This window comes from Photinus pyralis, unplaced genomic scaffold (genome assembly GCF_008802855.1).
Source record: "Photinus pyralis isolate 1611_PpyrPB1 unplaced genomic scaffold, Ppyr1.3 Ppyr1.4_LG2, whole genome shotgun sequence".
Lineage (NCBI taxonomy): Eukaryota > Metazoa > Arthropoda > Insecta > Coleoptera > Lampyridae > Photinus > Photinus pyralis.
This window is the reverse complement of record NW_022170403.1, coordinates 28612559-28628655: the sequence shown is the minus strand read 5'-3', so window position 1 is coordinate 28628655 and position 16097 is coordinate 28612559. Positions and strand designations below refer to the sequence as shown.

At 36.9% G+C, this 16097-nt stretch overlaps 3 protein-coding genes across 11 annotated transcripts in view; 2 read left to right on the top strand and 1 right to left on the bottom strand.

Moving 5' to 3' along the window:
* LOC116165127 (probable cytochrome P450 6a13) overlaps nt 1-7605 on the top strand; it is a 77656-nt gene extending 70051 nt beyond the window's left edge. Inside the window, exons 3-6 of one of the 7 annotated variants that reach the window (XM_031479426.1) lie at nt 5856-6956; nt 7007-7075; nt 7125-7258; nt 7305-7605. In XM_031479426.1, coding sequence (XP_031335286.1) covers nt 5856-6956; nt 7007-7075; nt 7125-7258; nt 7305-7343 — 1343 coding nt within the window. In that variant the 3' untranslated portion in view covers nt 7344-7605. Of the gene's footprint in view, nt 1-955; nt 2827-2871; nt 3124-3169; nt 3506-5296; nt 5431-5855; nt 6957-7006; nt 7259-7304 lie in introns of those variants that run through there. The other 6 variants (XM_031479429.1, XM_031479427.1, XM_031479428.1 and 3 more) reach the window with 6 other exon arrangements.
* A 172-nt stretch (nt 7606-7777) lies between these two features.
* On the top strand, nt 7778-11312 carry LOC116165128 (probable cytochrome P450 6a13). 3 transcript variants are annotated; one of them, XM_031479432.1, is made up of 6 exons: nt 7778-7893; nt 7958-9168; nt 9294-9506; nt 9555-10676; nt 10722-10973; nt 11023-11312. In XM_031479432.1, the coding sequence occupies exons 3-6, from the start codon at nt 9332-9334 to the stop codon at nt 11190-11192; spliced, it is 1719 nt and encodes a 572-aa protein (XP_031335292.1). In that variant the 5' UTR covers nt 7778-7893; nt 7958-9168; nt 9294-9331; the 3' UTR covers nt 11193-11312. The 3 variants fall into 3 exon arrangements, with proteins under 3 accessions (XP_031335292.1, XP_031335293.1, XP_031335294.1); XM_031479433.1 differs by lacking the exon at nt 9294-9506 and having other exon boundaries at nt 7781-7893; nt 11023-11309; XM_031479434.1 differs by lacking the exons at nt 7778-7893; nt 9294-9506 and having other exon boundaries at nt 8407-9168; nt 9768-10676; nt 11023-11307.
* Nucleotides 11313-14391: 3079 nt separating this feature from the next.
* LOC116165129 (probable cytochrome P450 6a23) lies at nt 14392-16097 on the bottom strand. Its single transcript, XM_031479435.1, has 3 exons — nt 14951-16097; nt 14654-14905; nt 14392-14603 (listed from the first exon to the last, which is right to left on the bottom strand). Exons 1-3 carry the CDS (start codon nt 16077-16079, stop codon nt 14437-14439), a joined length of 1548 nt encoding a protein of 515 aa, XP_031335295.1. The 5' UTR covers nt 16080-16097; the 3' UTR covers nt 14392-14436.

Below are 16097 nucleotides of genomic sequence, written 5' to 3'. Positions count from 1 at the left end.
GGAAGCATATGCTTGTACTTGCAAAATTCGAAGTAAATACTCGTAAGTGTCCCTTCATACTGGTCTCTTTAGCAGCGCTGCACTGCGTCCTGTCCTGCTGCTTAGCAGCGCTTCTAAGTCGCCCAGTGTGAAGGAGCACTCACGAGCATTTACTTTGAATTTTGCTCACTTTTATTCATTTGGGCCAGTAATTACAAAGTCCATCACGAACATTCAGGGTCGATTTTCTTCATTGGCTATTTGTAAACCTGGGTGTTATTTCTGCCTTCGCATCGGTAAGTGGCGTTGCTAGGCATCCTCTGAGCATCCATACGGAGACGCTGTCGATGCTTTATTAACCAAGATGCGTCAGTTCCAATTCTGGCCGTCTTTGTATACATATAAGATGCCGGTTGGGATCGAGGAAGCGTTCCTCTGCGTAGCAAAGGAAAAAGTTTAAACTACGATCTGTTGAAAGTAGCTGTAGCCAACTTTGCGCAGCCGATGCAGGTTCCTCTTCAAAATACTGCTTTACCACGGCCTAATAAAGATGAATATTAGAAAATATAATCCTATTATTATTGTCAGCTTACCAAATACCGCAACGTTTTTTTATGAAGCCATAACCCTAACTATCAACCAACTCATATGCAAATGCAAACATGAGTGTAGAAGAATGTGCAAAACCGTTTAAAGATCGAAACAATCAGTCGCATGAGTGAAAAGATCAACATTTTCGGAAATTGGCCGCCATCTTGAATTCTGGATTTCCTGTTCAGATTTCGAGGTTCCAACATCGATATTTGTGTTCATAAATGTGTGATAAATTAGTAAAAAAAAAAAAACCTATTTGGCCAAATGTTGTCTGAACTGCCCCTAGAACTTGTTAAACCGCTGTTTTTTTTATAAAAGTGAACCAGTCTAAAGTGTATGAAGAAGATATCGGTGAGATGCCTAATCTTATCAAGTTTCTAAAAATATTTAGAATGTAGATACTGTTTTTCCATTCCTTAAATATAAACATATATATTGCATGGCAATACCTACCAGACGACAGTCTGTAATCACAATTCACAAACCGAAATTAAATAATTATCGTTAATGTAAGTATCATTCCTACTGTAGTTTACTTAATTATGTGTGGCTGGTTAAAACAAAGGAAATATACTGCTCGCCATTTGAGTGCGAGAAGCTCTGGTGCAGTTCGTTAGGAGCAGCTCATTTTGCACACATTTGAATTGACATTCACCGTAGGTAAATAACCACAAAAGTGTTTCAAGTGGTTCAATTTCGGGCGTGTCAGAGCTCGAAACTTTCTTAAAAGGAACACAGGGCATCGTGCACGGTACAGCTTGGAGCTCCTCTTTCTCTCAAATGGAAAGCAGTAATTGCATCTACTAACTAATTTTATATGAATCCATGAAAACTGATAAAATAATGGTGGCGCTCTTGCCATTTTGCATTATCGCTTCTATTGGTCATTGGCACTCTGATTAGGGCTACGTTTACAAGAGCAAAGTTTAAATAAATCTACGACTGATATCGGGTCAATCGTTTTGTACCGGTATGTTTGTTTATAGCACTTTCCAAAGTCACAAGGTTCAACCACACCAAACATTTTCTCTTTATTTATGGAAGAAAAACTAGGGGGTGTTTAATTAAACGATCTGTGAATTTCAATCATATATCTCAATTAACATTTACTAACCAGGTAATTTTTTTTAGCTCAAGCAAAAATGGCCAGTGTTCTTGTGCTGCTTATTATAGGAACGTTAACGTGTTCTTCCATTGCATTATTAGCTCTTTACTTATATTTTAAAATTTCATTTACGTTTTGGGAAAAAAGGGGAGTATACGTACCATTTAAGCCGATTTTTCCATTTGGAAACGCCAAAGACGTGCTTCTACAAAGAAAGGGACTTAGTGAGGTACTTTCTGATGCTTGCTACTCATCTCGCGCTAACGCTAAACGATTCTGTGGATTCTATTTCTTATCAAGACCTTGTTTGGCTATTGGAGATGTAGAATTAGTCCAATCCATAATGAAAACTGATTTTGAGCACTTCACGGATCGACTTTTGCATTCTGATGCGTCAGATCCTTTAAGCGAACATTTAGTTTCCATGAAAGGAAAACAGTGGAAAGATGCACGATTACAACTGTCACCCGCTTTTACGAAAATGAAAATGAAAATGATGTTTCCCACCATCTGTAAGTACACTGATGAGCTCCTAGACATACTCCACAGAAGAGAAACGAACGAAGTCGACATTCATGAACTGCTTGCTCGTGCCGCTATCGATATGTTCGGTTCTTGTGCTCTCGGACTAGAATGTTCGAGTCTAAAGGACCCGAACTCGAAGATCGCACACTGCATAAAGCAATTTTTCCACTCCTCATCGTTTCTTGATTTATTTATTAGATTAATCTCCGTAACTTGCCCGAATCTGTTGGCGAAAATGAAGCTCAGATCAATACCGAAACCAGTTGCCGACTTTTTCCTCAATACCATTACTGAAACCTTAAGGTACCGAAAGGCCAATAACGTAATTCGAAATGATTTTCTTCAATTGTTGCTGCAAATTAAAGATAATCAAGAATTTGGTAATTCGGACAACTTTCAAGGCGCCGCTTTGACCGAAACTGGAATCGTCGCACATTCGATTGTATTTTTCATAGGGGGATACGAAACCTCATCTCTTGCAATGGCATATTGCTTATATGAACTTGCTGTTAACCCAGGAATACAAGAAAAGGCAAGAGGTGAGATTAAAAAAATTGTAGAACAACAAGGATTCACCTATGATTCGGTTATGAGTATGTCTTACTTGGAGAAATGTGTGCTGGGTAAGAGAGTAATTAATAATATCATAAAATAAATCGTTCTGACAGAATCTCTGAGGAAACACTCACCCTTCTTGTTTCACCTCAGGGAGTGCACCAAAGACTACACCTTACCAGGTACTGAGATTTTAATAGAAAAGGGAACCGCTATTTTCTTAATGAATAGCGTAATTCACAAAGATCCACTCCATTACCCAAATCCGGAGGTATTTAATCCGGACAGGTTTTCAGAGGACGAAGTTACTAAAAGGCCTCCCGCAGCATTTACAGCGTTTGGATTCGGACCTAGAAGATGCATTGGTAATTTTTTTTAAATCTAACTCCTTGCCACATTTTTTTATTGAAGGTTCAAACTTTGCTACGGTGGAAACACAAACATGTCTAGCGAAACTGCTTCTAAATTACAAATTCAGCATAAACGCTAAAACAAAAATTCCCATGGTTTACAATCCTCGAACTATTATAAACGGACCTCAAGATGGTATATGTTTAAGTATAGAGAAGATTTCAGCATAAGCTTTGAACGCTTTAGATATGTTCGTTTATAGCGCCTTCGGACTACAAGCTGAGGCATATTAAATAAACTGGCGGAACCGCTTGCTTATTATTTTTAACCCTGCATTATTCGCGCTTTTTTGTACAAAATGTTTGATCTGTATGTAAATAAAACACAGAATTTCCACTGATTTATTTTGGAAAAGTATCCAACATTTGTTTAAAAAAAAACTTATATTCACTTAACAAAACTTGACCACACTTTAAAAGAATACAACGATATAACTCGCTCGATGAGAAAAACTCTCATGGTTGGGCTCATGGTGGAATTCGGCTAGCCAATACACACATACACTCAACATTCTGAATGTTCAATAATATTGATCAACAATTATAAAAAGTCACCCAGAAGCTCTGATGGGATGATGAGTTAGCTACCTTTCATAGAACCTGCAGATTAGTAAAAGCCTTGACAGAAATGCTCGTAACGCGAGTCCTGGAGAGTTAAATAGAAAACTATTTTTCTTCTTCTAGCATCATACACGAATATTGATTACACTGGAAAATTCCTTTTATACGTTTCAAAAATATTACATAATGAATAGACCGAGTTCATTTTGAACGAGTACCTGCGCGAGCGCCTTTCTTTCATCTTGGGTGAGATATCTTCCTTCTTCCGTTCTTAATGCCAGAGGTGCGGTGTCCACGATCAAAACCTCTATATTCAGTACTGGTTGTGGCAACCGGTCATGCGTGTCCCAACACATTTTGGGCAAGTCGATGATAATTCCGGCCTCTTCAATGACATCTACCTCCTGGAGTGTCTTTGTAGATGGTGCATTGGGAAAAAAATTTCTTCGCGTCAACCAGAGTGACGTCCGTTTCCGTATCGGTGAGCTGGTGGCGGTGCTGTTCCGATATCTGTTGCAGTTTGTGACTCGGTATTTGGCGGAATTTCGGGTTTTCAGATACGCTGACATCGAGATCACGGAAACTGCTTCTTCCCATTTGCGGAGCCCTTCTTGGTTACATCCTAGGGCCAACGGATTGAGAATCCTTAGCGGAGGATAGCTCTTGAACCCCAAAATAGAGGTTAGTTTTCCCAGGAACCGTAACCTGATATTATTTGAGCTCTAGGCTATTTCGGATTCTTAAGGGTCAAAAAACAACCAAAAGTCTCATATAACAGCTCCAATAGAAAATTCAAAACTTTCTTATTTGTTGAGATATAGATATGCTGTTTTCTTTTATGGGCAGAGGAAGGATTACAGCGTGCAGTGTAAGATTGGGCCACCTGGCACTTATAGTTCCGAAACAGCCCGCGCGAACACCTTAGAATCAGAGAAGTGGTTACTCAGAGAGAAGAGGGGAACCTTTTTTTCCAAATTAGCGCAATTCTGTACGTTGCGCTGTCACAAAACCCGATGTTACAAGTGGATCCACTGGCCTCCCTTCCGAATTTGATTAGAGGAATAAACAATCTTGATTTAACACCCCTGGTAACGTATAAGTGTGTACCTACAGACTGCAGAGGAATAATTTTAAATCCTCCAACAGTTTAGCAAGTCGTTTCCTATTTGAAACCATGTTCTAATACCTCCAAGGGATTAGCTAACTGCAAAAATCCAACTTACTTCTGGTTTAATAGGATTTTGAAATCTTCTTCCTATTTCATAGTCGCTAACAGATATCTCACTGCGATTTACTACAATCTGAAGTCCACTGCGCGAAATATGTCGATTTGAAATAACTAATGGCTTACTATCTGGGTCAAATGTAAATAATTGGGAAACTACTTATTTACTCACCATTAACATCAAAAATTCATTATCAACAAATTGATGTGAGCTGTATACCCAATTCTCAAATGTTACTTAAGCCTATGACACGCATGGGAAAATGTTGAAATATCAGATATTATTATATAACGCAAATACGTCAGTAATTTAAAACTGTCTAAATTTTTAACTTGGCCCAATCTTATCAATGTTCTGCAAGTACCGAAGTACATAATATGTACTGTTTTGCTTTAAATGTTAAACAAATATATTGAATTATAATACCAGAAGACAGTTTGTAACCACAAACCGAAATTACTAAATTATCGCTAATGTAAGTATATTTCCTACTGTAGCTTACTTAACTATTTGTGGCTAGTTGAAACACATGTAACTGTCTCTATTAACTAATTTTATATGCACAAAGTCCAAGAGTTAATACTATACCTGAAAATGTGATTGTTTAAGTTTTATGCCGAACCTGCAAAGAAAAAGTTATTCGAATAAAAAAATTACTTGGCTGCAATGGAGTGCAGTGTTGCCATTTTTATTATCGCTTCTATTGGTCATACCTCGCACTTTAACGATTAGGGACATGTTTACAAAAGCCAAATTTAAAGAAAATCTTCAAACTGATATGGCGCCAAACTACGCCAAAGAATTTCATTTATTTATGGAAGAAAAACTATGGGGTGTTTAATAAAACGAACGAACTGTGGAAATCAACAAAATATCTCAATTATATTTAATTTCTTTCAGCTCAAGACAAAATGATCAGTGTGCTCGAGCTTATTATTATAGGAACGTTAACGTGTTCTTCCGTTGCATTATTAGCTCTTTACTTATATTTTAAAATTTCATTTACGTATTGGGACAAAAGAGGAGTATACGTACCTTTTAAGCCGATTTTTCCATTTGGAAACGCCAAAGACGTGCTACTACAAAGAAAGGGACTTAGTGAGGTACTTTCTGATGCTTTGTACTCATCTCACGCTAACGCTAAACGATTCTGTGGATTCTATTTCTTATCAAGACCTTGTTTGGCTATTGGAGATGTGGAATTAGTCCAATCCATAATGAAAACTGATTTTGAACACTTCACGGATCGACTTTTTCATGGTGATTCATCAGATCCTCTGAGCGAACATTTAGTTTCCATGAAAGGTAAACAGTGGAAAGTTGCACGATTACAACTATCACCCGCTTTTACAAAAATTAAAATGAAGACGACGTTTCCAACCATCTGTAAGTACACTGATGAACTCCTGGACGTTCTCCACAGCGGAGAAACGAATGAGGTTGACATTCATGAATTGCTTGATCGTGCCGCTATCGATATGTTTGGCTGTTGGGCTCTTGGACTAGAATGTTCGAGTCTAAAGGACCCGAAGTCAAAGACCGCTCACTACATAAGGCAATTCTTCAACTCTTCATCGTCTCTTGATTTACTTATTAGATTAATCTCCATGACTTGGCCGAATCTATTGGCGAAGATAAAGTTCAGATCAGTACAAAAACCAGTTGCGGACTTTTTCCTCAATACCATTACAGAAACCTTAAGGTACCGAAAGGCCAATAACGTTGTTCGAAATGATTTTCTCCAACTGTTACTACAAATTAAAGATAAACAAGAAGAAGGCAGCGATTGGACCGAAACTAGAATCGTAGCACAGTCGCTTATGTTTTTCATAGCGGGGTACGAAACCTTGTCCCTTGCAATGACATATTGCTTATATGAACTCGCTGTTAACCCAGGAATACAAGAAAAGGCAAGATGTGAGATTAAAAAAATTGTAGAACAACAAGGATTCACCTATGATTCGGTTATGGGTATGTCCTACTTGGAGAAATGTGTACTGGGTAAGAGATTTGTAATTAATAATACATCATCAACTAATTCATTATTGCAGAATCTCTAAGAAAACACTCGCCCGTCCCGTTTCACCCCAGAGAGTGCACCAAAGACTACACCATACCAGGTACTGAGATTTTAATAGAAAAGGGGACCGCTGTTTTCATAATAAGTAGGGCAATTCACAATAATCCACTCCATTACCCAAATCCGGAGGTATTTCATCCAGACCGGTTTTCAGAGGATGAAGTTTCTAAAAGGTCTCCCGCAGCATTTTCAGCATTTGGATTTGGTCCTCGAAGATGCATTGGTAATTTTCTTTAAGTCTATCTCCTTTACACAATTTTTAATTGAAGGTTCCAACTTCGCCACGGTGGAAACACAAACCTGTCTAGCGAAACTGCTTCTGAATTACAAATTCAGCGTAAACGCTAAAACAAAAATTCCCATGATTTACGATCCTCGAATTGTTATAAACGTACCTCAAAATGGTATATGTTTAACTATAGAAAAGATTTCGGCATAAGCTTTGAAGGGTTGAGATCTGTTCATTTATAGCGCCTTGGTTCTACAAGCGGCGGTATATTAAATAAATTGACGGAACCACCCAATTATTATGCATATTAATGCACAATTAATACATAAGATTGTTTTTCATAAAAGCGTTTCAATTATCCTTAGTTTTGTCATTTCTTTTCAGACCAATTGTAAAACCGTACTGCTTTTGAATCTTCACAAAAAACGAATTCATGCAGAAAAGGTTTGTATAATCCATGAGGTTACCAGGTATAATGACTTTAGTATTGTAGCTACTCTTTAGGGATAAGAAACGGGATTGACCGGCTAGTCAGGGAAGAGTCGTTCTCCCAGTGAAACATAAACCTAATCTATAAATAATGAAAAAGTAAGCAGCGGAAATATAAAAATATGCTTACCTAGATTAAGGTTAGCAAAAACTCAAATCACGTTAAGACGTTTAGATAGATAATTTCCGCAATTTTAACTTCAGGATGCTTCAGGATTTCAAAAGATTTCAACAGCTTTAGTACCCGTCATTCCCACGACAAAAGCAAAAAGTGACATTTCTTCCATCCCAATGGTACCAACTTACATTCTTTATTCACACTCTGAAGGCGTATTCAGTTAGACACTCCTATGGGTACATGGGTATAATTTGGTTTATCACTTATCTTTGTACGCGGTAGAAAAAGGCAGAAGTATTAGATCAATTCCGTGTATAAACCTACATTTCGGGCTCAAGTATTATGGAACAACCATTTTTGTACAACTTAAAAAACCGAATTTTGACTACATGATAGAAAACACCATTTATGTTTGTTTCATGGGTGAACACATTTCCTATTTTATTTCATTAGTTTCCCCGAAACAACCCCCCTAAGTTCGTGTTTTTATACATTTATTATAGCAGTTGATTTCGGTAATGATATTTCGGAGTAATACCTTCACAGCTTGTGAAAGTATTCTAAAAAATAGCTTAAATAAAAGGGAAAAATAATTTTTCAATCAAATAATAAATCGATACTCCATCATTGTAAACTAAAACGACAGTAATGTAAAAGAAACCTCTAAACTTTCTGGAGCATAACGGGGAATTATCAAAATGTGTTAAAAAGTTAAAATAGGACCCATTCCCAAACTGAAAGTGTAAAACGGTCGCTAGCAGGATCATAAATTTGCGAAAATTGTAAAGGATCTAAAGATTGTACCATACGTGAGTTTTCCAAGGTGACGGATGATACTCCATTAGCATAATTAGTCTAAACTACGGTACCCTATACTTTCCTAACGGACGGAGAGACGGACAGACGACGCAAAATTATAAACTCGCAAGGAGCTCGTTAATAATTTATAATGTGTACGCTCAAAAATGTAAACAATTGGTAAATTCACAATCTAAATAAAAATTCATTATCAGTGGATATGACCTGTAAATCTAATCACTTTCCTCAAAAGTCAAATGTTACTTGAAGCTTATCATGCGTAGACAAATTTTGAAATATTATTATAACGCAAATACGCCAATAACGTTAAACTGTCATAATTTGTAACTTGAAAGAAAATCCGTCGGAGGCCCATTTTATCAAGCTTGTTTTACAAATATGTACTGTTTTCCAGTTCCTCAAATATTATTAAACAAATGTATTTAATACCAGACGACAGTTTGAAACCACAAATCGAAATTACCTAATTACTGTTAATGTAAGTATTTTTCCTACTGTAGATAACTTAATTTTATGACTATTTAAAACACATGCCATTGTATTTATTGACTAATTTTATGCAAGGGTTTATACCTGAAAATGCGATAAAGTAAATTGTTCTAGGAGTTTTGTGGCGAATCTGTAAAGAAAACTTAGCTACAATGGAATGCAGTGTGTTAGCACTTTTCATTAACGCTTCTATTAGCACTCTAACTATTAGCGCTATGTTTACAAGAGCAGGCATCTGGCCCCAATCGTGCTGTACCGATGTGTGTTATATAGCATTTTCCAAAGTCACAAACACCAAAAAAATTTCATTTACTTATAGAAACAAAAGTAGGGGCGGAATTCAATAAAATACTGCAATTGTTAATTTCCTTTCAGCTCAAGACAAAATGGCCAGTGTCCTCGAGCTGATTTTTGTCGGCACGTTAGCATGTCCTTTAGTTTTATTATTAGCTTTCTACTTATATTTTAAAATTTCATTTACGTATTGGGGCAAAAGAGGAGTATGCGTACCATTTAAGCCGATTTTTCCATTTGGAAACGCCAAAGACGTACTACTACAGAGAAAGGGACTTAGTGAGGTACTTTCAGATGTTTGCTACTCTTCTTGCGCTAACGCTAAACGATTCTGTGGATTCTATTTCTTATCAAGACCTTGTTTGGCTATTGGAGATGTAGAATTAGTCCAATCCATAATGAAAACTGATTTTGAACACTTCACGGATCGACTTTTTCATGGCGATTCATCAGATCCTCTGAGCGAACATTTAGTTTCCATGAAAGGTAAACAGTGGAAAGATGCGCGATTACAATTATCACCCGCTTTTACGAAAATTAAAATGAAAATGATGTTTCCAACCATCTGTAAGTACACTGATGAGCTACTAGACGTACTCCACAGTATAGAAACGGACGAGGTTGACATTCATGAATTGCTTGATCGTGCCGCTATCGATATGTTCGGTTGTTGTGCTCTTGGACTAGAATGTTCGAGTCTAAAGGACCCAAACTCCAAGATCGCACACTGCATAAAGCAATTTTTCAACAGCACATCGTTTCTTGATTTATTTATTAGATTAATCTCCATAACTTGGCCGAATCTATTGGCGAAGATAAAGTTCAGATCAGTACAAAAACCAGTTGCCGACTTTTTCCTCAATACCATTACAGAAACCTTAAGGTACCGAAAGGCCAATAACGTCGTTCGAAATGATTTTCTTCAATTGTTGCTACAAATTAAAGATAATCAGGAATTTGGTAATTCGAACAACTTTCAAGGCGCTGCTTTGACCGAAACTGGAATCGTCGCAAATTCGCTTATATTTTTCGTAGGGGGGTACGAAACCTCATCTCTTACAATGTCGTATTGCTTATATGAACTCGCTGTTAACCCAGGAATACAAGAAAAAGCAAGAGGCGAGATTAAAAAAATTGTAGAACAACAGGGATTCACCTATGATTCGGTTATGGGTATGTCTTACTTGGAGAAATGTGTGTTGGGTAAGATACTAATTAACAATATCATAAAATAATTCATCCTCGCAGAATCTCTAAGAAAACACTCACCCATCCCGTTTCACTCCAGAGAGTGTACCAAAGACTACACCATACCAGGCACTGCGACTGTAATAGAAAAGGGGACCGCTGTTTTCATAATGAATAGGGCAATTCACAAAGATCCACTCTATTACCCAAATCCGGAAGTATTTAATCCAGAGAGGTTTTCAGAGGACGAAGTCACTAGAAGGCTTCCCGCAGCATATACCGCGTTTGGATTAGGCCCTAGAAGATGCATTGGTAATTTTCTTAAATTCTAACCCCTTTTCACAACTTTCTTTAATTGAAGGGTCAAACTTCGCTGCGGTGGAAATACAAACATGTTTAGCAAAGCTGCTTCTGAATTACAAATTTATCGTAAACGCTAAAACAAGAATCCCCATGGTTTACGATCCTCGAATTGTTATAAACGTACCTCAAAATGGTATATGTTTAAGTATAGAAAAGATTTCAGCATAAATTTTGACTGGTTTAGATATATGTTCATTTATAGTGCCCACGAACTGAGGCATATTTAATAAATTGACGGAAACACTTGCTAAGCTTAATTATTATGCACAATTATAAGATTTCATTGTTTTTTATAAAAAAAACTATACTTATATTTGAGGTCATTTCTTTTCTGATCATTGCATACAGCATACATGTCTCAGGAAAATAACATCCCCACCTTTTCCATTATTGCGTACCAATTTTGAGCCCAATCACATACTATAGTTTTGCAGATCAATCCATTTTTTTTATAATTTGGCTTATTATTGCAAAACTTTTCCTTTGTAAGCGGTAGGAAAAAGCCAATTCCTAAAGAAAACCAAAATGTTAGGCGAATCAGCATTTTGAACTCGCAGGTATTATAAACAATCATTTTGTAATTGTGTAACCTACTACATGAGGGAAAACACCACATGCTTCATCGATCCTGTTTAATTTCATTAGTTCCCCCAAAACAACCCCTCCAAGTTCGTGTTTCTTGAACATTTTTGAACTAAATTCGGCATAAAATGTAATTTGAAAAGAGTGTAACGCTGGTTACATTTGTAGGATTGAAAATCCTAGTACATATCGAATCGAAATTTAATCACGATGGAAAATTGTCTACACTGAAAATTTTTGTTACCATCGACTAGACAAATTTATGGAAATACAGATTAGTTAGTAAAATGGAATGCAAACAAATACCAAAACATTGACATATTAAGTGTTTAGAATCAATCAATTTCGCCCATCATCTACAACCCTCCACAAATCATTATTAGCTTCATTGAACATCCAGTGCCCAAAATTGTACTACGATTTTTGTTTGGTTTTCACATGCATGATAAAATGAATATTTTATTTCCCACAATTTTGTAATCTGTCAGGGTCCCGTAGATAACTGGTCAATTGCATTTAGTCCGTCGTGCAAATAAGTTACCTATACGGTTTGACCTCATATAATCTTTAAAATCTGTTACGCGTTTAGTTTGTTGTTAAATAATAACAATTAAAATTTGTTCAGTGTCAATAGCGAACTGCAAATTCCAAACTGTTATTGAAGATTTGAATTTACTCTAACCTCCTTATTTACCTTCTTTTTCTTCGTATCCATTTCCTGGCGATGGAATTTCATCAAAAAGGGGTAAGTGCAAACATTAATTAAAAATTACAGTTCATTTAAATATACAATTTTATAATTGGATGCTTTTCTCCTAATTAAATTATTAACCCCTTAATTAACAATGAAAAAAATACGGAATATCTGCTTGATTACAAACAAATCGAAATCTAAAAATATATACATATATTTCACTCGGTTAGAAGGCTTGCGTTACTTAATATTGAAGTTAAATGGAAAATTTCTTTTTTTCTTCATACACAATTATTGATTACAGTGGAAAATTGCAAAAGGTCAAAAAATGAATAAACCAAATCTTGAAAAACTGTTTATTTACTATTCAAATGTTGAAATTCCAACTTTTTAAAATCCTTAAAGAAAACCCATTGAATCGTTCAACCAGGGGAATACTGGATCACTCGCATGAAATGGAACCGAACCTTATTGATACTGAATCCTGGTACGTAGGGGGAAGACTTGATTTTGAAATCCAAAGTAATACTAGATGTTACGTCGAATGTCAGAATGAATTTTATTCAAACGTATTAATTATACACAAAGCTGACGTCACGTTGCCGATTTTAAATGTTTTTGTGATGATGTCATCAGGAAGTTTGCCGAACGCGTTATTAATTAGGCATGAGAAATAGGATTGTGGAGTAGTTATTTAACTTTATTTTAAGATTCAGAAACCAATACTTCACTTGTATCAGGCAAAAAATTAGGAAATCGGATTTTTTAAGAAATAGAGTTTTGAATGTAAATTGTTTTTCAATACTCTACAGGGCGGTCCAAATTGGACACTTTCTTATGGAAACGCCCTTTGTTTTGAGAGATAGAAAAAAATGGACCTAGGTATCTGGGGCTCTGGATCGAAACGAAATTCAGCTATCTCTAATCGTTTGGCCGCTAGGAGGCGTTTCTCGAATTTAGTCGATTTCTTTAATGCCCCACTTTTTTATATAAAAATATAATATATAAAAAGGTTCCAAATAACCCAATTGTCATTTAAACAATCCTGCCATCTGTTGTTCGCCATGGTAACCTAGATGTCAGCAATAAAACTATTTTAATGTATAAAAAGCAATTTTGCAAATAATAGTTAATATAAATATAACAAGTGATACATCAAAATTTTGGAAATTTTACACTCGTTTGAAAAACTCCAAAATATATAGGGTCGTTGGTATGACAAAATGTAGTTTAGGGTCGTACAGACAAAACCAAACACCCTGTATAAAAACTGTGAATCACGATGAATTTTACATAAAAAGAAAGGTTTTTCCAAAATAATTATCTTTAATAATATGAGTTATTATGGCACATTAAAGAAATCGGGATGGTCAAGCATCTTTCTCTCGTGGAAGAGATGCAACTCTTGAAGCTTGGAATTCACGCAGGCACAGTGACAGCTCAAGGCAACACATACTTTTTCTCATTTGTTTTCTTTGTGGACTGAAGCGGCTCAGTTCGTAAATATTCCTCGAGGATAACAGCTATCATTATTGACTTGTGATCTACTATTATACGGAACTGTGTTGCTAGGGAGAGCCACGTCTACGAGGTAATGCAGCCTCCACATGCAGCGATATCTTATGTGAAAAACGGCAGTTCGGCACTGATAAAGAAGATGTCGACCTCTTGATGCTCCTAAAAGGATTACTGTTTCCCTCCAAAAAAGTGCGAGGGGTGGAACAGGAATCATTCATTCGAGGAGATCTCTCACTACCCCCTGGAATAGTGATGTTCCTCCACGCCTTTAGCACGTATGACCTTTTCGAGCAAGGGAAATCGAAGATGTTGTGTGCCGTTTCAAAACAGCCAGAGCTTTTTTGAGCGGCTACCAGTTTTCTCAATAACGCCACTCATGCGAGGAGGTGGCCTCTGTTGGTAACAAATGTGACAATTAAATGATTTTCTAGAGATCCCGGAAGTACTTAAAAGATGAGTGTGTAAGACATGCCATCGTTCCAGGAAATAGTACACCTATTTTCATTCTATGTCTACTGTACAGGTCGTTGAGTAGTGAAGATTAGTTTTGTTGTTAAAACTAACTACCATAAGTTAAAGAATATTTCATTTAATATTAAAAAAACGCACCAACATAACCTAATCAAGAGTTTTTATCGTTAACCATATGCCATTCTCACAATTAGTAACGACAGACTTTGGATCAATCTTTATTGGAATTTCGGTTAGACCGTTTGTTCTAAATTCGAAATTGAGCAGCAGCTTAGCTATGCACGATTTTGTTTCGGTCATACCAAATTTCATACCTAGAAAGCAAATGACTAGAAAAGTAATTAACGCAATAATTACAAACTACCGATACACATTCTTGGACCAAAACCAAATGGTATCCACGCGCAAGGATGACGTGCAGCGATACATTCGTCGGTAAATCTTTCTGGATCGAATTTTTCCGGATCCGGATAAATTTCAGGGTCCATGTGGATACCGTGAACGGGCACGAAAACGGGCGTGCCCTTTTCTATCAGCAAGTTTGTGTCTGGTAAATTATATGAGGTTGTGCATTCTCTCAAATGTGCTGGGGGTGGTGCGTATTTGCGCAGAGTTTCTGCAATGTGATTATTAAAAATACGCACCGTTCATCACCACTTACCTTTAACACATTTCTCGATGTAACCCATTTTGTTGACCACCTCGTAGCAAAACTCCTGGTTATGTTCATCTAAAATTTGTACAACTTCCCTCCGTGCCTTGGCTTGTATGTCAAGATCAAGAGACAGCTCGTATAAGCAAAAAGCAATCGTGGATGCTGAAGTGTCGTACCCAGCCATAAAAAACACAATTGAGTGTGCGGTTACGTTCGTTTCGGTTAGTAGCGGCGTACTGTCCGCATTGTCTTTTATGATCCCTACTGCATTTTCGTTTATTGCAACGTTGTTTCTGACCTGAAGAAGAAGATGCAAGAAGTCCTTCCGGATTACGTTGTTGTCTTCGCGAAATTTGATATTTTCCCCAACTACTTTTAGGAAGAAATCTCCTATGTCTTTCCTAATCGATCGTACTCTAACAAGCGAAAGGGCAGACGGGCAGAGACATGTCAGCAACATGACCAAAGAGTCCTTTAAAGACGTACTAAAAAAATTCCTCGCGTAGTATCCAAAGTCGGAATTCGGATTTTTTAAACTATTGCACTCGATACCAAACGCACAAGAACCAATGACATCAATCGAAAACCTATCGACCAAATCACGGATTTCCACCTCTGCGTGCTCGAAGGAGGATTTCTTCAAAATATCCACGAATTCATCAATATACTTGACGATGGTCGGAAACATCATGCTTGTTTTCGCGGATGTAAACGCGGGGGACAGTTTCAGTCGGCACTTCTTCCACTTTTCACCCTTTAAGGATCCCATATGCTCACTGAGAGGATCTGATTCGTGATTGTGGAAGAGTCGATCGGTAAAGTGCTCGAAATCCGTTTTCATTATCCTTTTCACCAAATCTAAGTCACAAATCACTAAGCACGGTTTTGTGAAAAAATAAAAACCACTGATTTTCTGCGATTTTTGCCTGCACTCATCGTAAATCTCTTTAAAAATATCCCGCGCTGCAGATTCTCGCTTGAGGAAGGGTTTTGAATGTCCGAAAATTAGAGCAGGTTTTGATAATGCATGTACACCCCTTTTTTCCCAGTAAGAATAGCATCGTTTGCAATACACGTAAATTAAACACAAAATAGAGAATAGTGGCAGAAACAGGTAAGCAGTTAACCGATCCATGAATGTATTGTAACTAAA